Source organism: Haemaphysalis longicornis, unplaced genomic scaffold (genome assembly GCF_048455015.1).
Source record: "Haemaphysalis longicornis isolate Haplotype H1 unplaced genomic scaffold, Haemaphysalis longicornis Haplotype H1 scaffold_6, whole genome shotgun sequence".
NCBI classification, from domain to species: Eukaryota; Metazoa; Arthropoda; class Arachnida; order Ixodida; family Ixodidae; genus Haemaphysalis; species Haemaphysalis longicornis.
The window spans coordinates 79343420-79370589 of NW_027526407.1; the positions used below are offsets into that span (position 1 = coordinate 79343420).

The following is a 27170-nucleotide window of genomic DNA, read 5'->3' on the forward strand; positions in this document are numbered from 1 at the left end:
AAGAGAAGAAAAAACAAACAACGCGGGGACGAGGTACTACGTCACTGGCCGTTGGCCAATGGCGCGCGGCGTTCGCCGGCGAAAAAGAAAATGGCAAAAAACGAAAGACGAAAGGAGCGCGGATGAGGGCGAAAGGCGGCGAGGTCTAAAGATGGCGCTACCTTAGTAATTTCAGGGACCTTAACCCAGCGTAAGGCCCGCTTTTACCCGCGCGGGAGTGCCTGCTCGACGGCGGCTGCGGCTGCGGTAGGACTTTGTCGTCGGTTAAGCGGCGGTTGTTTTGGGCCTATTTTGGTGCAGCTTCGCGTCCATTGCGCGGGGCCTTCGCACGGCCTGATTAACTTGTTAAACAGCACCTCCAGGGTAACCCGCACCAGACCGAATTATTTGGTCGTACGGCAAACATACGTTAAGGATTGGTTTTCCGGCCGGGAAACCAAAATGTACAAACCCAATACAGACATCTGGCCGCTAGAGAAACGCTACCTTTTTGCGCACTGCTTGCCACGAATGGGACTCCGTTTTCTAAATTGGTGATTACCAATTCGGTTGTGTTTTAAGAGGCATTACAAAAGGCAAAAGTAGCAACTGGTTCTGATAAATAGCGATTATAAAAGTTCCGTAAGCTTAATCGCCCTTCTCAAACTTACTAAACTAGTTTAAATCGGTATAAATCGGAATCACTAAGCTCACATGCCGAATTGTTTCGATGTCTGCGCTTGTGTAGAGCGGTTGTGTAGCCCCAAACTAGCGCCTCAGGATGGCTATGTTCCGCTGCGTCACCCTTCGAAAGACGCTCCTCTCCGTTTTCCTTCTCCCGACTCACGGCCGGGCTGCTTATTTCTAAAATGCAGGGAGCCCAGCGCATAGCAACCATACCGACACAGGATTGGCTGGTTTCAGAGGAGCGACGCCGAAACGTCACACATAGCAACGCCGGCAGGTACCGTACTCTCGGCGTCAGGGACGTTGGAGCGGCCGCGGCTGCCCGCTGCCCGATTCCGGAACTAAGCGAAAGTGACTATTCGGGGAGCGAACCTGCCGCTGCGATATTTCTACTACTTCGCGGAAGCGGTGGAGCGCCGAGCGACGGCATCCTTTGAGCGTGAGCGCGCGATTTAGACCGCACGTGAGCGTTCGAGTATCGAGGAGCGATATCGCCGCTAGTTACGTCTGGGGAAGTCATCGGAGTAGAGCCGTAGAGCCACCGTCGGAGTAGCGCCCAGTGCTGCAACGAAGGGTGAGTGCGCTCTCCTCACACTGCCATTTTGGCTTGCTGCTGAACTGTTATAATCACAGTGTGCTGATGAATTGTTTTCGTGAAATTTCTCTCGTCCTTGCGCGCACGGAAGGGGGCAGCGTAGTGTGGATGTCTGTAATGTAGATCAGATATTGCACGGCGTAAAACACTGGTTTCTTTGCGCCTGGTTACGAAGATGATCTCGAGTCAGCGCGAACGGACTATTAAGCTGAAATGCGATCTCAGCTTGTTCTGCGGTTTTCTGTACACGCACTCGTGAACTGGAGCTGCGCAGTGCCGGTGTCTTAATTAAAAAAAAAAAAAAAAAAAAAACGTGCATCGAGTTTTACAAGCCGGCTAATTTTAGGCACTAAGAAAGCCGGCTAATTTTAGGCACTAAGAAAACTCATTAAGAGGATCCTCTAATTTTGTTAGCTATGATGCCAACGTGATATCCTGGAAGTCACTTTCAGCACAGCTTCCGACGTTGCAAGTCAGGCATCCTGCCAAGGAGTCTTAAATTTTTCAATACATGAAACCACTTCATCTCATTTAATGCACCCTCCCGGCCCCTTTCTTAATTGAATTTGAGCCGCTGTGGTTCAATTGAAGCTTCAAGCTTGGCCTAAATAATGGCCAACCTGCAGGGAAGTTCTTGTTTTGATATTTGTTACAATTTTGAACGATCCAAGCAGTGCAATGTTTCTGCTCGACAAACATGCACTGTATAGGCGTGAATCTACATGTAACTTGTATTTTGGCGAGGTGATGCTTGCATTTTTCATGATGGATGCATTTTTTTGAACTCCTCTCCTTCAGGTGGTGCCCGTATCGGTGGGCAGAGAGAGGCCCTACGGATGATGAGCACCTAGTGCACGTGGTTCCTCGGGGCCCAGCTGGCACGAGGTGTGTGCAACTGGTTCCTGCGCTCCTTTTATGGAGCGTCCCTGTTTTGGCAGTACTTGTCAATGCCATCAAGCAACACAAAATATAGTGCCTTTGCAGACATAAGAGCATTGGATAAAAGTGCAACCTCTCGCTGTGCTTGTGAATCACAAACATGGCAGCTATGCCGACGTCAGGGCAAGCCATCTGTGGTTCCTTGTGTTGTCCTATCTATACACATTTGAGCAGACATTTTAAACAAAGTTCTACCTGCCAGTATCACTGATAGTTGGGCGCTTTGTAATAAATATCTGTGCCTCAAAGCTGTTATGCTTGCATTCTTTTGCAGGCTTGCCACCATTTGCTGGCATAATGTCTACAGCGGAGCCACCAGAGTGCATCAGAGATGACGCATCTTCATCCAGTGAGCTCGAAGTTTTGCGCGCCAACCTGCAAGATGAAGGCTCAGCTTGCCACTGGGTGGAGGAGTATGGCCTCCGGACAAACACATCATGGATTGTGGAGTCTGTGCAGTCAACAGCAAGGTGTCAAAAGTGAGAATTGTAATAACTAGCGGGATCACAATTCTGCTTCTTTGAAAGACCATAGTGCACATGCAGATGGGTGCCCCACATTTCTTGAGGAGTGTTGTGGTAATCGTCCAACTTGAAAACACCGCAGCTCTACATTTTGTGTTCCACCCCATTCCTCTCGAAAACACCATGACAAACAAAGTATATGTGCGGGTGATTGGGTCAGAATAACAGTGTTGTCACGTTAGTGCACACTTCAAAACCAAGCTACACGTTGTTACATTGCGGTAGGACAAGTTCCCCAAACCAAGGTTAAAGGTGAAAAGATGTATTCACCTGTCAGCCATCAAAGAACTGAAGCAAAGCTACGTGCCACACACAGCTTTGTGTATGTGGCGGAGGAGGGTTGCACATACATTCGCAGGAGGAGGCTAGCTCAGTGCTATGCCTCACTGCCCTAGTGTCATCTTCTCATGACATGAGAGCCCCTTAAGAAAGAGAACTGCCAAACTTGTAAGAGCACCATAACCTGCAAGTTTGTTAGTTCCTTTAATTTGATATTGTTAGTCTTACAGCAAATATTTACACGAAGCAAATTTTCACACAAGCTTCTGCATTTGATGCTCATGGACAAGATCCAAGGAAAGGACGGAGGGTAGCTGTAGTCATACACCCAAACCTCCATATTAGCTCCTGTGGCTCGCTATGTCATCGTACCGTGACAGATGCCAAGGAGCTAGCTGTTGCTTTAGAAGCAGCAGAACACTTCTGGACGGGCCATTCACACCAATTTCCCATTTGCAAAAAAACTTGTAGACACTTTCTGACCAGACAAGTAAGCCACCGCACACTTTGTGTACAGCCTCCCAAATTTTTAACAATATAGCGGGAGCGACGATCGATCGGCATGTTAGCGCCTTATCAGCAGCGAAATAGGCAAGAGTACGCACATGCGCATAGGGCTATTGGCTGTACGAGTACCGTCTGCTATGCTGTCTCCTTGAGAGTGGTACACTCCCTGCCACTGCATGTGAATAACTGTTCATGAGAAACCGTGGTTATTGGATGCACATGGGCATATCAAATGTGCGTGTGATTTTTTTTTTCCGGGTCATTTGCCCCCTCCTAGCGTGAGGAATGTCATGGAAAAGATAAATAAAAGTAGAACAGGACCAGTGTTATGGCTGGAATAGCCATAGGCTGCTTCGCAATATAATGTGATGAATAAGAAATCTGATAACAATAAAACACGGTGCTTAGCTACTTTTTGCGGTACCGAAACGACCTTGCAAGATAAGAAAAATCAGGGGGTGTGTTGTCTTGAGGAGAACAGCATAGCAGATGACACTCGCACAACAGATAGTTTTAGGCGCATGCGCGTACTCTCGCCTGTTTGGCCAAGGAACACCGTGATAAGGTGCTGACATGCCGATCAGTTGTCGCTCCTGCTATATTATTAAAAATTTGTGAGGCTGTACTCTTCCAGACTAAAGGCGGTGTACCCCAACAACCTCAGCATCCACCTAAGATACAACACAGGAGCCTGTGGGGCCCAGCACACTCGGGAATATACTGCAAACCAAGCACCTGATGATTAGGACCTTGAAGAACCCATGCCACTCCCCAGGGCAGCATATTACCGTGGTATCAGGAAAAGATACCCTGTGCCACACGAATCCCTCACGAGGGCAGAATCCACCAACTGGAGACAGCCGCAGACAAGTACGTTCTCAAACTTAAAGGAGCCATGAAGAGAAAATACAATTTCGTTTAATTTAAAAGAACTAGGATTCAGTATCTCACTCAGCTCCATTACAGCCCCGAAAGATGTTTTTTAACCAAAAAAAAAAAGCAAGAAGTATTTAAAAACTTTCAAATTTGGCGCCACATTGACGTGTTATGAGCAAGAATGATGTCATGCGGGCCAACAATAAAACACAATTTTCAGTGCGTTAACTGCACTTTAGCATTCAAGTGATGCGGTCAAATGGAACTAGAGGCCTCATTACAGACGTCCAGTCATGTGTCATCACGACGGCTCAGTTAGGCGGCCGCCAATCGCACAAACAAGGTTCCGTGACGTCATAGAAAATTGGCTTGGGAAATTGGCTAGGGGGCCGCGACTGCTTCACACGTTTTCTTTCATATCTCCGTTATTCGTTCAAAGATTGCGATGATATTGGTATCATTGTTATTGGAACTAAGCAGTCTTTCTAATAAACCCAGCTTGTATTTTGTCTTCATGGCTCCTTTAAACACGCTGAGTACAATTTACCCTACACTATATGCCCACTGGGCCATCAGGAAAAATCCACACCGCATGGGAATGCCAAAGCACAATGGCTGTCCCCAAAATCGGAAACCCTAATGCGGAGCAATGGGTGGCACTGCTGGCCAGCAACTGCTGTGATGACCAGATCGGTCTGACCCAGCGGGCACATAAAGCAGTAGAGGCCGTTGGAGCCCTGAACCAGTTGTAAATGCCCGTGCTGACCCCATCGTGAGCTGCAGCACGTGGCACAGGAACCCAAGTGGGGTGCCACCCAACGACTAACAAAATATAAATAAACATTTTCCTAGTCCAGTCTGTTCAAATCAACTTTTTAACTGCAAAGCTGTAGTTACTGGCCTTAATTCCCATGTTGCAAAAAACTCCCAGAGTGCATACCCACTGAGAGAGATTGGCTGAAAGAGAGGGCCAAAAAAAAAAAAAAATCTCCAGTGTTCATTCTATTTGTGGCAACACTTGCTCGAAATGACAGACACGTCATAGCGTACACCCCTCGTTCATTTGTCCTCGTGTTGTTGTGCACACCAGCTCAGTACTGTAAAAGAGCCCTTGCACGTAGCAGTGTTTAAAAGACATGCGGCTTGGGAGAGACCACTGTGGCCACCGCATTTTGTAGAAGCCATTATGGATCATGAGAGACATTGCTACAAGTGTGCCCAGTCCTTCCCGAGACGACTTACAGATCCAACCGCTGACTCGAGTCGATGACAAAGAGCTGATGAAAGTCTACGATGCTGAGAATGACTTTTCATCCACCACTCGCCACAAAGACAACAAAAACCTGTTCAATGCACATGGCGACAATTGCTAGCACCACGCCTATGCAAATAAGCAACAATACTGAAACTTAACCATGTGCCCGGCAATGCTCACCTAAAACAGCCTCGCCATCCCAGTCTTGTGCATGAGTGCAAGCTTCCCTGGATTTATTTTTTTGTTTGTATCCAGTCGTTTACTGAACTATAAAAACCAATCTGTGCCCTGTTACCCAACATTGTCGGCTGAAAGTGGTAGACCAGGGACACAAGACAAAATTTCTTAAGGCATTTAAAGGGGCCATGACGACAAAATTCAACTTTATTGAATTTGAAAAAGGGACCTTTAGTAACACAGCTCTATTCCAGCCATAAAAGACGCTTTTTAACATAAAAAAGGCGAGAAATATTGGAAAACTTTCAAATTTTGCACTAAAGTGACATAATATGAGTCATGTTGCCTGCACATTAGCATTCACATGGTACAACCAAACAGAACAACACGACCCACTACAAGCGGCCAGTCATATTTCTTGCCAGTGGCTGTGGTCGCTACCCACCGATCGCACAAACAAGATTCCACGATGTCGTAGAGACATGTCAGAAAGTTGCTCGGAAGTCGCCACTTCCTCGTCTTTTTTAACAGCGGAGCTGCTTAAGCTCGAGTTACCTCTGTGCCTGGTGGGGTTCGAAACTTGCTGCAGCAAAATGGAGAGAAGGAAAGTGCTATAGCCAGAAGTGTGAGGGAAAGTGGCCAGGAGGCAAGGAGCCCGCGAGCAGGGGTTGGGAGTGCATGCCTCAATGCTTTTCGTCTTCTGAATCAAACCTGGGTCCCTCGTGCAATGAAATTGGAGCAGTGGGAGATACTGCTGTCTAGCTCCCTACCTTGTGATCAACTTCTGATGGCTGTGACGGCACACAGTTACCTGAAATAAGGAACCACCCCCCCTCAAACCTAGCTCAATAAAGAAGTCTTGTCTTTCTCTCTCTATCCGATTGCGCGCTATCATCACGTTCGTTTCGGGCGCTTAGCATTTTCTTTGGGTTCAAGCACGGGCGTTGCCTGGCGTTTCACAATAATTAGTGCAGCAAAGTGGAGAGGAGGAAAATACTAAGCCAACAAGTGTGAGGGGAAGTGACGTGGAAGAAAGGAGCTGGCAAGCAGGTGCGGGGAATGCGTGTCACGGCACAGATGTTCGGGTGGGGGAGGCGTGCATCAGGATTGGCTGTGCCTAGTGACGACATAAGATCCGACATGCAGGTGCTCTCCAAGCTGAGGGATGCGGCATGCACTCAACGGCATCAGTGACCGTTACGATAAGCATACCTGTGAAAAGCCAAGTTAGAGCTAGTGAAGACTGCCAGCTCCACTGTTTCCTCAGCGTTTACATCTCAACTGCAAAGGTGGCACTAGCATTACTTTCAGACAAAGCAGTAGTTTTAATGAACAGAACTTGCTTTTTGTCTTCATGGCCCATTTATAATACCTTTTGTAAACTACCAGGAAAGCCCTTGTTAACAGCACATATTTCATAATAAACATTCACTGCACAAAAAGATGACAAGGAAGAAAGTAATCGACATGATACACCCACTTCGCCCGAACCTATACCTTATTAATACATTTTATGTCTGACACTGCAAGCAAAAAAAAAGATTTTAAATGGGGTTACACCAGACACAACGTGATGAGCATTTTTTTTTATTCTGCAAAAGGCGAACTTTATTAAATTGTCAGTAAGCCAAGAGATTTTGTAAAAATTGTTCGATATTTTAAAGGAGTAGACACTATTTTACGAGTCCGTCTTAACCCATAAAACTATATTTAATTAGTTAAGACGTGTTGCCACTGATGATCTACAGCTTCATTCATGGTATCAGTTTCTGCTTTGGCCGCTAAAAGCCCAGGAGCAGGATGCTGGGTGCTGTCGGGCACACCTAACTTCTTTGCGTCTTTGTCACTATTTTGATGCCTTGTCGTGTGCTTCAAAGGAATGAAGAGGCCACCTTTTGAGACCAGCTATACCTGTTTCCCCTTTATTTCAATTAAAAACTAGTCTCTGAATTGAGGCACTCTGAAACTGCCCAAAGGTGGGGGTGGTAAGGCTGAAGGGACCAAAAGATGCCACAAGCCCCCCTGAAATGTTGACTGTGTGGCTATTTTTGCAGTGAATGTGCTTGTTGGTTTCCTTCTTGACTAATATACATGCTGCTGAGAGGGAAAGGGGCAGACCGCTTTGAGTCTGACAAGCTGGAAGTTTTTTGCAAAATGCCTCTCTAAGCTAGTTTTATGTCACAGAACAGCTGGCCCAAGCTGTTTTCTGGCTGCTCAAAGCTGAGGCAATGATACTGCTTTAAATTGTTCCAAGCAACTTCTATGCCCATCACCGCAGGAAGGCATCTTGACATCTTCATAAAGTGCACCGCATTAATTTTTAGAAGTCATACTGCAGTGTCAGTACTGTACTGCTTTAATTTGTAGTGGTGCATCATCATCTGCTTGCAGCGCCACTATCCTCATCATGAACAGGACTGTGCTCCAGGGCCGGTCGCATGTCTACGCCGCTATCTAAGTTCCGGCCGGGCCTTACGCACCTGAATAAATGTAGGAGAGCCACACAGCGTAACCGAGTCCATGGCTCCCTTTCCTACAACACCGTTTCAAGCACAGGGGCACGCAGCTCAGAAATGACCCAGACACTCAAGGAACACACGCTACCAAAAGCTTTTCACTGGTGCAGTGGAGGCATGATTTGCCCCACATGCCTCCTCAGTTACACATGCTGCTGTAATCTTTTCTTCATTTTTTTTCTTTTCAGGATGGTGCTCCATAAAACATGGCGGTGTAAACAGAACGCACGAAAGAAGCCATCTGGCAGCAGCGGTGCCTCTTGCCCGGCTAAGATAGATATAAAAATAAAAAAAACGAACAGACACACAAAAAAGAATGATCCCTTCTTGCGAAGGCCGAGCCCCCTGCCTGCAGTGATTAGGCTGTGGCACCAAGAGGGCCACAGCCATAGCACCACATCTGCCGATGCCCTGCGGCGTCTGGGTCCCGCCACCACGACCAAGGAGACATTCCTGGCGTATTTCAATGACGCCATGTCCCCTGCGGAAGCCATCCGGCTCCACGAGAGCAAGCTCCTTGTGCAAGAGGGAGGCTTCACCCTGCTGGCCAATGCTGCTCTGAACCCCCTGCCAGCCGCAGTCTACTACTGGCACAGACTCTGGCGGCAGGAGAATTTTGGCAAGCAGGTGGACCCCCTGGACAAGCTGGCAGAGAAGATGCCAACATACGAAGAGCAAGGTGAGCATGCTGTGTTAACTTGTGCCACAGCTACGGAATGTGGCACTGGAGGAAAAAAAAAAGAAGTTTTGTTCAACTCTGCTCACCATAGCACATGTAGTTCCTGCTCGTGTTAACGGCAGCCATAGGCAGGCTGTGAGAATGCAGCCAAGGAGATTAGAGAACTTCGTTGCAAATGCAACATGGTATGTTACCACTATATTGTTTGTCAATGTGTTGAATCATAACCTGTTCGCTAATATGCGCATAATTTGAACCACCATTGCATTACTGCCTCCAGCATAACAAATGACTGAGGGGGAGAGATACAAACATGCACTTTCTTTATATGAAATAGCTGTACATACTAAGAAATAGCTCTACATACTAATCACATCGACAAAAATGATGCGGGAGAGTACTAACTGTCCCTATGCAACCCTGTCTGCTCCATAGCATTGGCAAAGGGTACACCAGGTCCCTCTAGGCCGATTCCAATTGCTGCATGGTCTAGCATGGTTTCTCAAAGTGGGTTCCGCAGGCTCCTCCTCAGGGTTCTGTGAGCCACCGATAAATTTTTCCTCGTTCCACGCTCGCCAAGTAACTTATATGGCGAACCCGAGGTGCAGTTGATCTAAGCAACCTCCATTACTCATGCCCAATTGTCAGTAAGCGCATCTCGGTGCATAACACAAATGTGCGAGCTGCGCAATAAATACCGCCAGGAGCTTGTAGGCAGCCAGACTCCGAAAGCGGGCCGCGTGGTTAAACTATTGCACTTGAATCTTGGCCTTCTATTACCCCGATGCGGATTTCTCCTGTTTGGAGATAGGTGCAGCAAGCTTATGTGGTCGTGTAAAGTCAACATTCAAGAGCAATAAATTGGCGAGGGGGGGGGGGGTGTTCCTTGGCACTTAGTGGAGCTTTGCAGGGTTCCCTGGGACCAACATGCCTGAGAACCCCTAGTCTACTGTATCTGTAGCAGGACTCCTTGGCAAGGGATTCATGCTTTTGGTGACTCCTATAACTGAATAAATCTTATTATTTAAAACTGCACGGTGTTATTACCTGCTCGTCATCTACTCTTATCTTTATGCAGGGATTGATGTCCGGCTGAACCGCACCAAGGATGGCGCCTCCTGGGCAGTCCTTGTTGCCACGCCAATTATGAGGCGGGCCCAGCAACTCCACGCAGCACGCGAACTGATTTTTGTTGACTCGACGTCATCCTGTGATGCGACACATGCCACAGTCACAGTTCTGCTGGCTGCAACGAGTGCTGGGGCAGTCCCCATAGCTGTCTTGCTCCACAACGCCCAGACAGCCGAGGCCTACGCCACAGCATTCGCACTCCTCAAGGAGGCCTACCCACTGTGCTTCGGCGGACTCAGCGTAAGTGACATGCACGTGTGGTGCTTTCACTGACAATGTCTTGTCATTTTCTTTTTGAAAGGCTTGTCAAATCTATGTCACAAGTCAATAAGCATGTGTTGCTGAACCTAATGGAAAGATTATAAAAACAATGCACAGGGAAAAGGACCAGTACAATCATGAGGGCATGGTGCAAAATTCTTTTCTTATTTTTTGAGCTTTCAACCAAAGCAGACATTTACTGCCAAGTTTGGTCAAAGGGCAACATTATTGGTCAGCCATTTTCTTCAAGTGCAAAAGACGATAAATTGAAATTGTTATTAAGGGAAAGAACCACCTGGAGGGACAGAAGTACATGTAATTTAAGTATGTGTCTTGACTTTGATATCTTGACACTGGAGGGTGCATAATTCTAACTTGACCAGGTGGCACGTGCTGGTAGGTCCAATTTTCTGCACAATATAGCAGTGACTCGCAAAGAAAAGCCAGTGCCAACATCTGTAATAAATGGGCGTCTGCCCTTATGTCTCCACTCGGGCACGACATGCAGCTTGACAGGCAAACACTAAGAAAACATGGACATGTAGGAGCACCACCTCACAACGGCTAGACAAACCCTGCGAATTGTTTCTTATAGTTTCCACGAAGTGGCGCTGCCAATCGGGTGACTGCCCAAGCCGGGAGCACATGCAAAATCTAGGAACAGGAGAGAGCAACAGGGATGTGGCTCTTTCGCCATTTTCGGCTTACACACGACAGGGAATGTTGGCCTGAGAGCATTCATATTTTTGCCGTCAAGAGCAGTGCCATGGTTACCAATGGTGCCACTTTCTGTAGCAGAGGTGGTGCTGAAATCGAGTGCATATTCTGACATGCCTGCATGCATGAAGCAGCGATGACTGCTTGATGCGCCCCAATTTGCAAAGATGTTCCTCACAGTAGTCTAAAAAGAGACTTGTTTTTTATTGCGCCATTTTGCCACAGGGCATGAAAGTAACGGAAGGTTAAAAAAAATTGGAAAGAAACTGGAGGCAAGTGGCTTTATGCACCACAGAATGCTGTATAGGCCAGTCGCAGCAAGATAGTCCTACAGCAGCTTGTAAAGCTGACCATGCGTCCACTAATGAATATCGGGTGGACGGCCTGGGCGATTTCCTAGGGCTACCAAGTGCTGGGTTCGGGCTGATTGGAGTCCTGGGCATGTCCCCAGGGGGTGGTCCAATGTCGCTTCCGCAGCAGAAGTAGGGCGGTAGGGGCAAGTTGAATTAGTCACCACAAGGCTAGAAGTCCACGTTGCATGAACACCCAAGCAAATTCTCCAGAGCGTGACCACCTCACGGTGGGTTCAACCGCCAGGAAAGTCAGCCCCATGCAGAGGAAGACGGCCACGCGTGGAGTGCCGAAGAGAGGCTGTTTTAAAGGGACAGACAACCAATTTTTGTAGAGTATATATTCCCTATCCCAAATGAAAGTGCATCACTTAAAGCACCTTAACGATAAACGGTTTTGCCGATAACGCCCTAGAACTTTTCAAATCGGAATTTTTTAGATCTACGAACCGTATGTGTCCTCCCAAAAATAATGCTGGCAACCATGACACACAGTAGCGTGGCAACATACTTTTGTCTGTATGCCAGATGAAAAGCGATATTTAAAAATTCGTCCCCAGTTAAAGAAAAGTGTGAATCGCAGGCTTCCTTATTCCTTTATGTGCTTTTTTTAATTCACCAGTCTATTTTGCACGAAGGTGCCATCTGCTGGGATGGACAATAGGTAGAATCTGGCTTCACGTTGTGGGGGTCAGAAGTTCGCTTCTCCCAAGGCTTGTCTTTTCTTTTTTTCTTCCGTTGGATTATTTGAAAACTGAAATTGAATACTTTGGCAGAAGAAAGTCCCTGACTCAGGCAGAATCATCAAAGCTTCTTCACTGGGTCTGTTTACTGAATGCTGCCATTGATTCTGAGCATGGATGCTCAGTTATCCACACTGAGAGGAACCCAGCGGCGGCGGGTAGCGTGTCTCAAAAATTTACAAAATAGTGTTTAAAAATACATATACAATTTTAACTATTACAAATACTTGTGTGAAAAGGTTTTCAATAAGTGAATAAACGTTTCAGCAGTTACAGTAGCAGCTAGGTTTTCAGGTCACGTGACGGGGACACATATTGTAGTGTCAAGTTTCGAGAACCGCCACCCTTCCGATTTCAGGAAGTTTGCTGCCAAATTAAAATTATTTCCGCCAATTTGTTTAGAAATTTCTTGTGGTTACCGGGCTATATCAAATGCTGGCTTTTATATGAGCTAGAGAGCATATGCACGACAAAAATCGGTTGTCCGCCCTTTAAGTAGAAGAGCATCCTGCAGTGACAGCTGCAGAAGCGGGAGCGGGTCCGTAGCTTACGGATTATGAGCAGCCAAGTTGGCCTCCAAGTGGGCAGGTGTGCTGCAACATGTCCAGAGGATGCAAACAGGGCACGGGAACGATTTCAGCATCTGGTGCACGTCGAATGTAATGCTCAATGTGCTGTGTACATGCCGCATCTCTCGAGTAGCCTGTGTTGAGTCTGTGTAGATGATCAGGCAAGACGGTGGGGCAACACAAAGACAAGGGCCTAGGGCTGAGCTCTCCTAAAACAAATGGAAGAGGTGCCTCCGTAACATAAGTGCATGTCTGGTTTACAGATGGCATAGCACGGCAAACTAGGCTCGTGTGGATGATACCATTGCCTTCACATGGGCCTAGAGGCCATGGTGTGTCAATAGGGAGGGGTGGGTAGGTCTGATGCACTGGGCAAATACTTTTTATATTCCAGAAAGGCCAGTTGTGAGGGAGTACAGTAGAACCCCGCTGTTACATTCCTCACTGTTGCATTTTCCTGGCTGTTACGTTGTGTGCCATCGGTCCCGGCATAGCTCCCATAGGATATAACATATTGCGAACCCCGCTGTAACGTCGCAACTGTGGGCCTGTTACCGTATAATGCGTCGCAACCTGACACTCCAAAGCGGCTTGGGCACCGCCATTTTGGCTTTTGATGAGTCTTGGCCAGGATTTGTTACTAAACAACCTACAAGAAGCTGCAAGCGAGTTGGAGAGGCCGTCACTAGATGGCCATCTGTCGAAAGTGCTATTATGATCATCACTGAGCTTACAACAGAAGTTTTACTTCGGAACGCCGGAAGTGCGTGATGTTAGCGCCGCCACACTGTTGTAATGGTGCCGTGCAGCGTTTTTAGATTGGGTCAGTTGGCAAAGAGCATGGCCTTCCAGTACCGCGGCACGGGCCGATGCTGCTGCCGGTGCGGTACCGTTGAGATCGGTCTCGATGCATCGTCTGCTGCTCCTTCCTTGCCACTCTCGGCACTTTCTACACCACCCATACCGTCACTTGTGCCAGTCCTTCTACACCGCCTTTCTGCAAACTGCACTTTCTACACCACCCATTCAGGCGGTCGGAACGGCTAGCACGTGGTACGGGGATTTCACGACGCTCGATTTTGTTGTCGACCTTCATGAGTAAGGTGACGACGAGCGAGTAGTACAGTGATTTTGCGACGACTATCATGACTTGACGCCCGTCTTAATTGCTCTTGGCAACACTGAATGTGCACATGAAAAATGCAAAAAAAAACACCCCTACATTTGGCGGAAAGGGCAGAAATGAAGTGGGCAACAATGGAGTTCCAGATAGGGGGTCATTTAAAGGAGTACTGGCACGAAATTTCAAAGCTGAGATAACTATGTAGAATGCTTCCTTTTTATCAGGAGATATCTCCCAGCAAGTTTCAACAGCAACCGTTCAGTAAAGCATATTTAAAATCCATTTTAATCTTCGCCCGCACGAGAAAGCCCAGAGCGGACCGACATGACATCATCTGCTACTTGCCCCAAACTGCCGACGTTGGGGCTCCCGTGACGAAGCCGACGCACTGGCTGTGGTTGGCGCACGCTGCTCGGGCGTGAGTACACGTCATGATTTTGGGACTGACGTCATGCTGCCCGGGCCTGTGGGGACGGTGAAGACCTCGGCCGGTCTGAGTGCGCGCACACTACCAGAGCGGCAGTGATACGGCAAGAATGGTGACGTCACGTGATACCTCCTGTCATGGCAGCCGCTCGGCGTTCGTTTTGTCGAAACCGAAACTGACACGAATAAACGATGCCGTAAATGAATGTTTACGCTGCGCTCGACCGTCTAATCTGTCATTCTATGATTAGTGGGCTGGTAGGCATGCATAGCAGCGAAAAAAACAACACAACAAAATTTCGTATCAGTACTCCTTTAATGACGCCAGTAAGACGCCGACCCATTTTCGTGGCTTTCCTCACTCTTTCGTTTTCCCAGCTGTTACGTTTTCTTTTCCCGGTCCGGTGGAAAACGTAGTAATGGGGTTCTACTGTATTATGGTCAGGCTGAGGGCTCGATGTGGACAACCTAAGGTGGACAACCTAACTGCTGTTGTTTCAATACGCATGAACATTATGAACTAGGGCCTAACACTGAAAAGAGAGCTTTTGGCATTCTTTGAGGTGGAAAGCATCACGCAAAAATTGTGAGGAAGAAGTGGAAAGAAAGGAGTTCGCTTGATCGCTAGCTTTAACAGAAAGGGTGAATGAGGTGAAAATGCCCTTAATATCATTTGGAAGGTGACAGCTGCAGCAAAAAAAGTGCCTAAACTAATTGGTGCGCCAACGAGCACCGACAACGAATGCTAGCACAGTATGATAAAACAACGTACAACTATGCTGACGAAAGCTATTTGGCATCAGCTGAAAGGCCCTTGGCAAATGGTTCAGCCACCACCTAATACCGGACAGGCATCCCAATGTGCCGTCGGCACAACAGTCAAGCTTCTATAGGTTCAAAGGCAACAAAAAGCTCCTGCAACTGAATGAGGACACCTGCACTATTCAGACCTTCCCAAGTAGACATTATACCGGGTCATGCTGCCAGTATCCAGTATTTTACAATTCCAACTCATTGACTGCACCAACTGTTGTTGCCCACAAGGTGTCCCAATGGACGGACTAAACACTTTGCTGCACAGAGTGCAGCAAGGCTTAATGAAGGCACATGGCTAAGGCACAAGGCTGCTGCGTAACCGGGATTGCACTTGCATTGAACCAAACATTAAATACAAGGCACAGTGTTCACACTGCCTTACCTGGCTGTTGTAATAACCCCACAGGCATCATAGGCTGTAGGGGAACAATGTATGCGCATTCAGAAGGCAGTGTTGAAGATCACAAAGCAAAGTCAGAGATTTTCATCCTTAAGTCACGTAGTGTGGGATCCACTATCCTAGCAGAAGGCTTCCCTCTTTAGTTGGCTGTACATGCTAGAGCAATCAAAGCAGCATTAGTGTGAAGAAACAAACACATGGCAGCATGGAAGCAACCGTTATCGAACGAAGGCAGCAGTTCCTTAGTCTCTTGAGCACTATCCGTGCTTTGCTCCTGTGTAAATGATGTCGCCATGAGTACTTAATCTTTTTTGAACTCACAAGCTAGAAATAACAGCGCGTTATCTTCTAAATACCAAACCCAGTCCACCAGCATTATTTCTTATCAAGAACACCCAACATAAGCTCAGCGTCCTCCTTTGGGCAGAATTTACACGTCTCAAACACGTCTATGGGCAGATATTGCGTGGCACCCTACCTTGGACTTCACTAAAAGAAAGCCTGGAAGCTTGGGTTATTCATGAATGCACTAATAACTCTACAAATAACCCACGCATGAATGCTTGGGTTATTCGTAGTAACAATGTGTCTCATTAGCGGCATGTTTGTCTGCTAGGTGATGAGGAAATTGCTTTTGAACTACTTGTTCTGAACAACACAATTACCCTTTTCGACCACTTGTTCTGAATAACGTGTTTGCATTTGTCGTAATAAAGTCTAGCGATGGAGCACTTGAGGGCTGCTAAACTGATGCCAGGCACGACCATAACTGAGATGATAACGTCACCTTAGGGAAAGAAATCAAGCACTACGTAATCACACCTCGCCACTGCTCTGCGTGCACTACAGCGATACTGCGGCAGGGTTATTACAAGCGTGCCACAGTATACCGTGGAGATAATCTTGACAAAATATAGTTCACAAGTTCATAATTAGTCCTTACCGACCGTCTGTCGCCGGCGTTCGCCGTGATATAATTGCCTGTGTGACCGTCCGTAAGGGCGCCGCCATCTTGGAACGCTTGACCTGGCTTGGCTGAAGCTCGTCTAGCGCACTGCGTTCCCACAACACGTTCACAGAAAATTTCTTTACATGTCTTTGCACGTGACGCCGGTTGTTTCCCCTAAAATAAACTTACATGGTTATTTTTGAATTAATTAAAAAACTGCCGTCGCAGGAGTTCTATTCGCAATGGCGGCGCCATCTATCCAGTGCTAGACCAAACAGTGCTGGTTACGTGTTTTGTTTTCGTGTGGATAGGTGGCGCCGCTTCCAGATGCGCGCACAGATTTATATGCTTAGCTTTTTTTTTTTTTTATTACTGTGTTGTCTTGCAGAAGATATCAGCTCAAACGTTGCCGTTTTGTCTGAAAAATGCTTTCATATTTGAACGAGCCGACAACCCCCGAGGTGGGGGGAAGGAGGTTGAACGTCGGTCTGATTTCTGGAAGAAAAAAGAAACTAATGGAAAACTAACCTCCATTCTACAAATTCCTGTGATTTATCCTTTGGTCACAGGGCGTTGTGGGAAGGGTAGAGGTGAAGGGCAGGAGATTGGAAAGGGGAAGTGAAGAGTAGGATAGGGAGTGGAGATGAGGAAGGGAAGTGGGAGGAGCAGGATGAAGTGGGAATAGGAGGGAAGGGGGGGGGGGGGCTTATTTGTTCGACAGGCAAGACTGAAATGCTGAGATACATGGCCAGTTTTTCTAATAACCTTTTGAGCTTGCAATTTTGGGAAATACGTTCGTGTACTGCAGCCTGACTGGCACCTCAGTAGCTGATATATTAATCTGTACTAAAACGTAAATGTTTGTAACTCTCCATGAGTTCTGTAAATGAATGGTGGTTTTCGAAAAGCTAATGGGAGCAGCACACTCTCCTGCTGTTTGGCACACAACTGCCTTTTGGACAAATTACCATAAAAATTTTAAGGAACATAACAAAAACCTATTTAGAGCAAATGAAATTGACCTATGAAGGGAGCTTGAATTGCATTTTCATAAGCACATCATCACCAGCCTATCTACGCCCACTGCAGGGATAAAGGCCTCTCCCATTATTCTCCAATTACCTCGGTCCTGTGCCAACTGTGACCAATTTATCCCCGCAAACTTCTTGATCTCATCTGCCCATCTAACTTTCTGCCGCCCCCTGCAGCGCTTGCCTTCTCATAAGCACAGGCACACCTTAAATGATACGCGCACCACAAATTTTACGCTTGATTTTAAAATTTTACGCTTCGACAGCTGCACACGTAATCATGTGCATACAGTACATCACTTCATTTATATTATCATTGCTATTTTTGTTGCCCCATTTATAGGCCCCTGGAGCATTCATGACAGACAATTCTGCTGCTGAAAAAGCAGCTCTGAGGACCACCTGGCCCGAAGGAAGGCAGCTTCTGTGCCATTTTCATGTGGCACAGGCAGAATGGCGGTGGTTGACGGCTGCTCGAAACAATGTTGAGAAAGACCAAAGGAGAGCTTTGATGACGAAATTTCAGCAGGTTCGTGTTTCCCATGTATTTTCGTGGCAGTACCAATGCATGAGTGGCAATGACATGGCCATGTTATGGTCTTCCAGGTAACTAGGCACATTTATACAAATGATGAAAGCAGTGTACATTTTCATTGTACTACGGACTGGCTGTTAACATGCTGCTAAAATTTAGTCCGGGCAAGAACACTGATTTCATTACACTTTATGCATTTAAAATGACAAATTTTAAGTTTTTAAATTTACTTTGTAGATGTTAATGTTTGCATGTTTTTATGTATAAATGTTTATATTTGAAAGGACCTGAAAAAAGCTATAATGAGTATGCAGACGTTACACAAGAAAGAAGTCTGGCAGGAAATGAACATGGAACCATTGCCGTTGAACCTAGCCAAATTCATGAGAGTAGTATCAGCGTAACGGTTTAGATACAGGTCTTTGGCTTGCCTCAAAGGTTGAGTGCGAAACTTAGTTTTATGATTAGTAATCTTTTGCCCACTTGAGCCTACATGAACTCTCAATGTCCTAATGACACTACAGGCAAACCCGCCGCGGTGGCTCAGTGGCTAAGGCGTTGCGCTGCTGAGCACGAGGTCGCGGGTTCGATTCCCGGCCGCGGCGGCCGCTTTTCTGATGGAGGCGAAAAGCAAAAACGCCCGTGTGTACGAGATTTCGGCGCACGTTAAAGATCCCCAGGTGGTCAAAATTAACCCGGAGCCCTTCACTACGGCGCGCCTCATCGCCTGCGTTGCGTCGGCGCGTTAAACCCTACAATCAATCAATCAATCAAAATCAACACTACAGGCAATGGTTTTTAACATTTCGATTCAGAAAGCATAGCATTTTTATCAAATTACCTCACAATGTAGGCGTAGATTTTATGGCGTCCACACATGCAGGAAAAAATGCAATGTGGAAAAAACCAGTTTATAAGGACAAAGCTTTTTGCGAAAGCAAACATATATCACCACTTGCACCAAACCACAAATTCCTGCCTGGAAAGTTAGGGTTAAAGAGGTCAGAACAAATGCAAATATGTATCACCAAAGCAAGTGCATATTGCCACTTGTGTCAAAGCTATGTGTATCTGTGAATGTATGATGTAGTGCATGATGTAATGTGCGCTTGATAAGGCAAACAAGCACGTGGGGTTGGAAAACAAACGCCCTGATGTGCATGCTATTAGCAGGCCTGACGTTCAAAATATGACTTACAGTAGAAGCTTAGACATCCCGTCGCTTAGATTTGTGTATTATGAATAGATTAGTTATCAATAAGCACCATCTTCAAAATCAGTATGGTCAAGATAAAGGTGTGTGTGTGTGTGTGCAGTCAATGCTCAAGGAACGTGAAATCCCTAGAAAATTTTCACCTAAATTCCGTTACGTCTGTGTGATGTGCTAGAATGCTTTGTGTTCTAATTTTTTATGCATTGACTTCTCTCAGATCATGTATGCCACCAGCGTGGAGGGCCTCAACAAAGCCATCGAGGGCCTTCGGGGCAGCAGCCACGAGGGCTACAAGGCGCGTGTCGAGGCCTTCTTGCAGCAGCAGCAGGGGGAGTGGTTGTTGCTGTGCCGTGCAGACCTAACTACACGAGGCCACAACACCAACAACTTTGCAGAAGCCTCCATCAGGATTCTGAAAGACATCGTGTTGTCGCGGACGAAGGCGTTCAATGCTGTGGCACTTGTGGAGTCGGTTGGCCAAGTGATGGAGGAGTACTTCAAGAGCCGCATCCTGAAGCACGCCAACAACCGGGTCTCCACGCACCACCTGCTCTACCACAGCCTGCTGAAGAGGATGCCGGAAGAGGCTGCAGCGGACATTCGAGTGCTCGGAGACGGCTGCTTCTCCGTACCCAGCTCCAGTGGCAACGGCGAGTGGTACGAGGTGTGGGGCCACACAGGCCTGTGCACGTGCCCAGCTGGCAACTCAGGGGCATTCTGCAAGCACCAGGCCCTGGTGCACAAGCACTATGGAGGGCTTTTCCCGAATTGCCCTGCACTGACGGCCGAGGACAGACATGAGCTGGGGTGGCTTGCACTTGGCAGTGAGTGCCCGAGCATTGACTATTTCATGGCATCGGGTGACGAAGTGACGCCAAGCCAACGTGCTTCCTTGCCGATGTGTCAGAATGGTGAGCCCGTGGCCTGTAGCAGCCAGGACTTTCCGCCAGAACCGGCGGCCAGTCCGTGTCAGGAGGAGCAACCGGAACAGGATGCCTTGTGTGATGCGCTGCCATCCACATCAGGTTCGCAGCAGCAAGACAGGAAGGTATGTGCACCATTCCACAAACCAGTCTCATTTCACTAGGCATATTAAATTGTCCACGCAATAAATAGCCTAAATGAATACACCAAAAAGGTAACTGCCACAAAATTTCCTAGCTCGAAAAACGCACTGAAGCGCAACAAAAGAACACAAACAAGACAAGCACTATCCCATATGTGCTGTTATGCTCTCAAGTATTTTCTATCAGTTATCAGGAAACCTTTGTCCAATGTTGCGCTAGGTTGTGATACCACCCACGCACTCCTTGGTCTTTTTTTCGCGCTGTGTTGCTAATGGATTACCAACTAGCCGGAACCCTCGCGCTTTTATTTATATTGAACACCATTCTGCTGAATTTGCCCCAAGTTCTTTTCATTTGCATGCAAATGTGAAACAAGTATGAATGAATTGCTAGGCAAACTGCAGCTTTCAAACCACTTGTTAATCTTTGAACGCACGTGCGTGCAGCTCTGGGCAGAATGTACATTTGTGAAAGGCTGTTGTGCAGTGTCATGCTTTCAGAGCACAGTCAATAAAAATATGATGCAATGTAATAAATTTTTCTGCAGTCAAAAGCCACTGGCGCTATGCATTTATTGCATACCAGCCCAAAAACTAGATGGGACAACGAAAAAGAAGTCAAGAAGCCTGCTAAGTTGTATTGTGTCTTTGTGGTCCCGTCAAATCTTCCGGTGTTATGGAATGAAGGGTCCACTACTCGCATACCGATACCCCATTCCTCAATACAATGAATACGTACAGCAAGTGTCTATTAAATCCGAACACTATTGACGTGTGCTGTGATAGCATTTTTTGTACTGTAGCAAAATATTTATTTCTCCGATAAAATTAGTGTCCTGGTTATAAATTGCTGTCTTTGGAAGCAAGTATTGCTTTAAAACCCATCTAATTTTACTCAAGATCAGTAATCCTCTCCCTTTTGCCTCTTTTGTGAAAGTTTCTTATGAAACTGTTTGTGCAGGATGCAGATGACAACCTGGAAGCCCTCATTGCCGAGATGAGAAAAATTCATGAGGCTGAATGGCACAAAGACTCGTACAGAAAGCACCTGACAAGTGCAGGCATGCGCTTGCAAAGATTGTGTAAGCAGCAGCGTGGTGTAGGGGCCATCATGGCGATGAATTCGGCACTTGGCCTCGAATTGAGGCGTGGCCGTACTATAAAAGTGCAGCCCACAGCCCTGTCGAGGCGCCGTCCAGGGCTTACCAAGGGGTCCAAGAGAGTGCCGGCTGGGCGACCACCAAACAATGCAGCATTGAAGGCAGCCCGAAAGCGCCCTCATGTTCTTTGCCGCAGTGTTGGCGCAAATGTTCCCCATGCGAAGATGCACGGCCAGGGACATTAACTGTTTCCTTACTTCGTCTCCTCTCTGAAAACACAAGCCCCTTGACCACGCCTTCTCACCCCCCAGCGTTTTTCTGTTGTTTGTTTTGAGGTACTACTTCCTGTTTGTTGTTTGTTTGCGGGTGTGTGGTGCCGTGTTTTTTCGTTTTGCTGTGACAGTGCTTCAGTGCAGCGGGCAGACAGTCACGTAGACGTAGCCCTGTGTGAAGTCCCCCTTCCCAGATTTTTTCTGTTGTTCATTCTGGGGCGTGCGGTGCCGTGTTTTTTTGTTTTGCTGTGAAGTGCTTCAGTGCAGCGGGCAGACAGTCACGTAGACGTAGCCCTGTGTGAAGTCCCCTTCCCAGATTTTTTCTGTTGTTCATTCTGGGGCGTGCGGTGCCGTGTTTTTTTGTTTTGCTGTGAAGTGCTTCAGTGCAGCGGGCAGACAGTCACGTAGACGTAGCCCTGTGTGAAGTCCCCTTCCCAGATTTTTTCTGTTGTTCATTCTGGGGCGTGCGGTGCCGTGTTTTTTCGTTTTGCTGTGACAGTGCTTCAGTGCAGCGGGCAGACAGTCACGTAGACGTAGCCCTGTGTGAAGTCCCCTTCCCAGATTTTTTCTGTTGTTCATTCTGGGGCGTGCGGTGCCGTGTTTTTTCGTTTTGCTGTGAAGTGCTGCTTCAGTGCAGCAGGCAGACAGTCACGTAGACGTAGCCTTGTGTGAAGTTCTCCTCCCCAACTTCTTTCTGTTGTTCATTCTGGGGCGTGCGGTGCCGTGTTTTTTTGTTTTGCTGTGAAGTGCTTCAGTGCAGCGGGCAGACAGTCACGTAGACGTAGCCCTGTGTGAAGTCCCCTTCCCAGATTTTTTCTGTTGTTCATTCTGGGGCGTGCGGTGCCGTGTTTTTTCGTTTTGCTGTGAAGTGCTGCTTCAGTGCAGCAGGCAGACAGTCACGTAGACGTAGCCTTGTGTGAAGTTCTCCTCCCCAACTTCTTTCTGTTGTTCATTCTGGGGCGTGCGGTGCCGTGTTTTTTCGTTTTGCTGTGACAGTGCTTCAGTGCAGCGGGCAGACAGTCACGTAGACGTAGCCCTGTGTGAAGTCCCCTTCCCAGATTTTTTCTGTTGTTCATTCTGGGGCGTGCGGTGCCGTGTTTTTTCGTTTTGCTGTGAAGTGCTGCTTCAGTGCAGCAGGCAGACAGTCACGTAGACGTAGCCTTGTGTGAAGTTCTCCTCCCCAACTTCTTTCTGTTGTTCATTCTGGGGCGTGCGGTGCCGTGTTTTTTTGTTTTGCTGTGAAGTGCTTCAGTGCAGCGGGCAGACAGTCACGTAGACGTAGCCCTGTGTGAAGTCCCCTTCCCAGATTTTTTCTGTTGTTCATTCTGGGGCGTGCGGTGCCGTGTTTTTTCGTTTTGCTGTGAAGTGCTGCTTCAGTGCAGCAGGCAGACAGTCACGTAGACGTAGCCTTGTGTGAAGTTCTCCTCCCCAACTTCTTTCTGTTGTTCATTCTGGGGCGTGCGGTGCCGTGTTTTTTTGTTTTGCTGTGAAGTGCTTCAGTGCAGCGGGCAGACAGTCACGTAGACGTAGCCCTGTGTGAAGTCCCCTTCCCAGATTTTTTCTGTTGTTCATTCTGGGGCGTGCGGTGCCGTGTTTTTTCATTTTGCTGTGAAGTGCTGCTTCAGTGCAGCAGGCAGACAGTCACGTAGACGTAGCCTTGTGTGAAGTTCTCCTCCCCAACTTCTTTCTGTTGTTCATTCTGGGGCGTGCGGTGCCGTGTTTTTTTGTTTTGCTGTGAAGTGCTTCAGTGCAGCGGGCAGACAGTCACGTAGACGTAGCCCTGTGTGAAGTCCCCTTCCCAGATTTTTTCTGTTGTTCATTCTGGGGCGTGCGGTGCCGTGTTTTTTCGTTTTGCTGTGAAGTGCTGCTTCAGTGCAGCAGGCAGACAGTCACGTAGACGTAGCCTTGTGTGAAGTTCTCCTCCCCAACTTCTTTCTGTTGTTCATTCTGGGGCGTGCGGTGCCGTGTTTTTTTTGTTTTGCTGTGAAGTGCTTCAGTGCAGCGGGCAGACAGTCACGTAGACGTAGCCCTGTGTGAAGTCCCCTTCCCAGATTTTTTCTGTTGTTCATTCTGGGGCGTGCGGTGCCGTGTTTTTTCATTTTGCTGTGAAGTGCTGCTTCAGTGCAGCAGGCAGACAGTCACGTAGACGTAGCCTTGTGTGAAGTTCTCCTCCCCAACTTCTTTCTGTTGTTCATTCTGGGGCGTGCGGTGCCGTGTTTTTTTGTTTTGCTGTGAAGTGCTTCAGTGCAGCGGGCAGACAGTCACGTAGACGTAGCCCTGTGTGAAGTCCCCTTCCCAGATTTTTTCTGTTGTTCATTCTGGGGCGTGCGGTGCCGTGTTTTTTCGTTTTGCTGTGACAGTGCTTCAGTGCAGCGGGCAGACAGTCACGTAGACGTAGCCCTGTGTGAAGTCCCCTTCCCAGATTTTTTCTGTTGTTCATTCTGGGGCGTGCGGTGCCGTGTTTTTTCGTTTTGCTGTGAAGTGCTGCTTCAGTGCAGCAGGCAGACAGTCACGTAGACGTAGCCTTGTGTGAAGTTCTCCTCCCCAACTTCTTTCTGTTGTTCATTCTGGGGCGTGCGGTGCCGTGTTTTTTTGTTTTGCTGTGAAGTGCTTCAGTGCAGCGGGCAGACAGTCACGTAGACGTAGCCCTGTGTGAAGTCCCCTTCCCAGATTTTTTCTGTTGTTCATTCTGGGGCGTGCGGTGCCGTGTTTTTTCGTTTTGCTGTGAAGTGCTGCTTCAGTGCAGCAGGCAGACAGTCACGTAGACGTAGCCTTGTGTGAAGTTCTCCTCCCCAACTTCTTTCTGTTGTTCATTCTGGGGCGTGCGGTGCCGTGTTTTTTTGTTTTGCTGTGAAGTGCTTCAGTGCAGCGGGCAGACAGTCACGTAGACGTAGCCCTGTGTGAAGTCCCCTTCCCAGATTTTTTCTGTTGTTCATTCTGGGGCGTGCGGTGCCGTGTTTTTTCATTTTGCTGTGAAGTGCTGCTTCAGTGCAGCAGGCAGACAGTCACGTAGACGTAGCCTTGTGTGAAGTTCTCCTCCCCAACTTCTTTCTGTTGTTCATTCTGGGGCGTGCGGTGCCGTGTTTTTTTGTTTTGCTGTGAAGTGCTTCAGTGCAGCGGGCAGACAGTCACGTAGACGTAGCCCTGTGTGAAGTCCCCTTCCCAGATTTTTTCTGTTGTTCATTCTGGGGCGTGCGGTGCCGTGTTTTTTCGTTTTGCTGTGACAGTGCTTCAGTGCAGCGGGCAGACAGTCACGTAGACGTAGCCCTGTGTGAAGTCCCCTTCCCAGATTTTTTCTGTTGTTCATTCTGGGGCGTGCGGTGCCGTGTTTTTTTGTTTTGCTGTGAAGTGCTTCAGTGCAGCAGGCAGACAGTCACGTAGACGTAGCCTTGTGTGAAGTTCTCCTCCCCAACTTCTTTCTGTTGTTCATTCTGGGACGTGCGGTGCCGTGTTTTTTTGTTTTGCTGTGAAGTGCTTCAGTGCAGCGGGCAGACAGTCACGTAGACGTAGCCCTGTGTGAAGTCCCCTTCCCAGATTTTTTCTGTTGTTCATTCTGGGGCGTGCGGTGCCGTGTTTTTTCATTTTGCTGTGAAGTGCTGCTTCAGTGCAGCAGGCAGACAGTCACGTAGACGTAGCCTTGTGTGAAGTTCTCCTCCCCAACTTCTTTCTGTTGTTCATTCTGGGGCGTGCGGTGCCGTGTTTTTTTGTTTTGCTGTGAAGTGCTTCAGTGCAGCGGGCAGACAGTCACGTAGACGTAGCCCTGTGTGAAGTCCCCTTCCCAGATTTTTTCTGTTGTTCATTCTGGGGCGTGCGGTGCCGTGTTTTTTCATTTTGCTGTGAAGTGCTGCTTCAGTGCAGCAGGCAGACAGTCACGTAGACGTAGCCTTGTGTGAAGTTCTCCTCCCCAACTTCTTTCTGTTGTTCATTCTGGGGCGTGCGGTGCCGTGTTTTTTTGTTTTGCTGTGAAGTGCTTCAGTGCAGTGGGCAGACAGTCACGTAGACGTAGCCCTGTGTGAAGTCCCCTTCCCAGAGTTTTTCTGTTGTTCATTCTGGGGCGTGCGGTGCCGTGTTTTTTCATTTTGCTGTGAAGTGCTGCTTCAGTGCAGCAGGCAGACAGTCACGTAGACGTAGCCTTGTGTGAAGTTCTCCTCCCCAACTTCTTTCTGTTGTTCATTCTGGGGCGTGCGGTGCCGTGTTTTTTTGTTTTGCTGTGAAGTGCTTCAGTGCAGCGGGCAGACAGTCACGTAGACGTAGCCCTGTGTGAAGTCCCCTTCCCAGATTTTTTCTGTTGTTCATTCTGGGGCGTGCGGTGCCGTGTTTTTTCATTTTGCTGTGAAGTGCTGCTTCAGTGCAGCAGGCAGACAGTCACGTAGACGTAGCCTTGTGTGAAGTTCTCCTCCCCAACTTCTTTCTGTTGTTCATTCTGGGGCGTGCGGTGCCGTGTTTTTTCATTTTGCTGTGAAGTGCTGCTTTAGTGCAGCAGGCAGACAGTCACGTAGACGTAGCCTTGTGTGAAGTTCTCCTCCCCAACTTCTTTCTGTTGTTCATTCTGGGGCGTGCGGTGCCGTGTTTTTTTTGTTTTGCTGTGAAGTGCTTCAGTGCAGCAGGCAGACAGTCACGTAGACGTAGCCCTGTGTGAAGTCCCCTTCCCAGATTTTTTCTGTTGTTCATTCTGGGGCGTGAGGTGTCGTGTTTTTTCATTTTGCTGTGAAGTGCTGCTTCAGTGCAGCAGGCAGACAGTCACGTAGACGTAGCCTTGTGTGAAGTTCTCCTCCCCAACTTCTTTCTGTTGTTCATTCTGGGGCGTGTGGTGCTGTGTGTTTTTGTTTTGCTGTGGAGTGTTTCAGTGCAGTGGGCAGAGTCACGTGGATGTATCCCTGAAAGTCAACCCCCTCCTTGTCTTTTTTCATAGTTGAAGGGAAGATTTATTCTTGGACTGAGAGGGACTAGTCCCAAAACGTTACGATGGCCAAGAGTTGGTGTCCTTTTGTTGTAGGAGTGCGGATAGTGGCTCTTCTGTTGTGCATGGCCATTCATGGCGAATGCCCGACGCTGGTTATGTCTGTCAATTGTTTAAGTGGACATGGTGTTGGTGACAGTCTTTCTTGCAGTTGCCCACAAGAAAAAAAAAGCCATCCTCTAGCAACATGGCAGATGAGATGATAAAAGGGTCTATTTAAGGCTTCAGGTGATGGAAATAGACGTCATGGATGTTTTGGTGCTGGAGAGGTGGAGTAAAAGCCGAACCACATATTTGCGGGATATGTACATTTGACGACGCGGTAGAGGCCATGGTAATGCGAAAGCAGTTTACTGCTCAAGGCAGGAGAACTTGGTGGCAACCACAGCCTGATGAGTGAGCTTGGTAAATAGGTAAAATGAGGCGTGCTGCCATCGTGGTGTGGCTTCTGACACTCTTGATCTTGCTATCTTTGTTAATGATCAGGCCAGTTGA

At 47.8% G+C, this 27170-nt stretch overlaps 2 protein-coding genes across 4 annotated transcripts in view; both read left to right on the forward strand.

Annotated features, from left to right (window-relative positions):
- Window positions 1-27170, forward strand: part of LOC144143541 (stress-induced-phosphoprotein 1-like) — an 85819-nt gene that overhangs the window by 15096 nt on the left and 43553 nt on the right. The gene's annotated exons all lie outside the window — the stretch shown is intronic.
- LOC144143538 (uncharacterized) lies at window positions 928-25190 on the forward strand. Of its 2 annotated transcripts, XM_077675318.1 has the most exons (8): window positions 936-1240; window positions 2060-2146; window positions 2475-2679; window positions 8523-9013; window positions 10092-10384; window positions 17873-18058; window positions 19495-20325; window positions 21305-25182. In XM_077675318.1, exons 3-8 carry the CDS (start codon window positions 2498-2500, stop codon window positions 21686-21688), a joined length of 2367 nt encoding a protein of 788 aa, XP_077531444.1. In that variant the 5' UTR covers window positions 936-1240; window positions 2060-2146; window positions 2475-2497; the 3' UTR covers window positions 21689-25182. The 2 variants fall into 2 exon arrangements, with proteins under 2 accessions (XP_077531445.1, XP_077531444.1); XM_077675319.1 differs by lacking the exon at window positions 17873-18058 and having other exon boundaries at window positions 928-1240; window positions 21305-25190.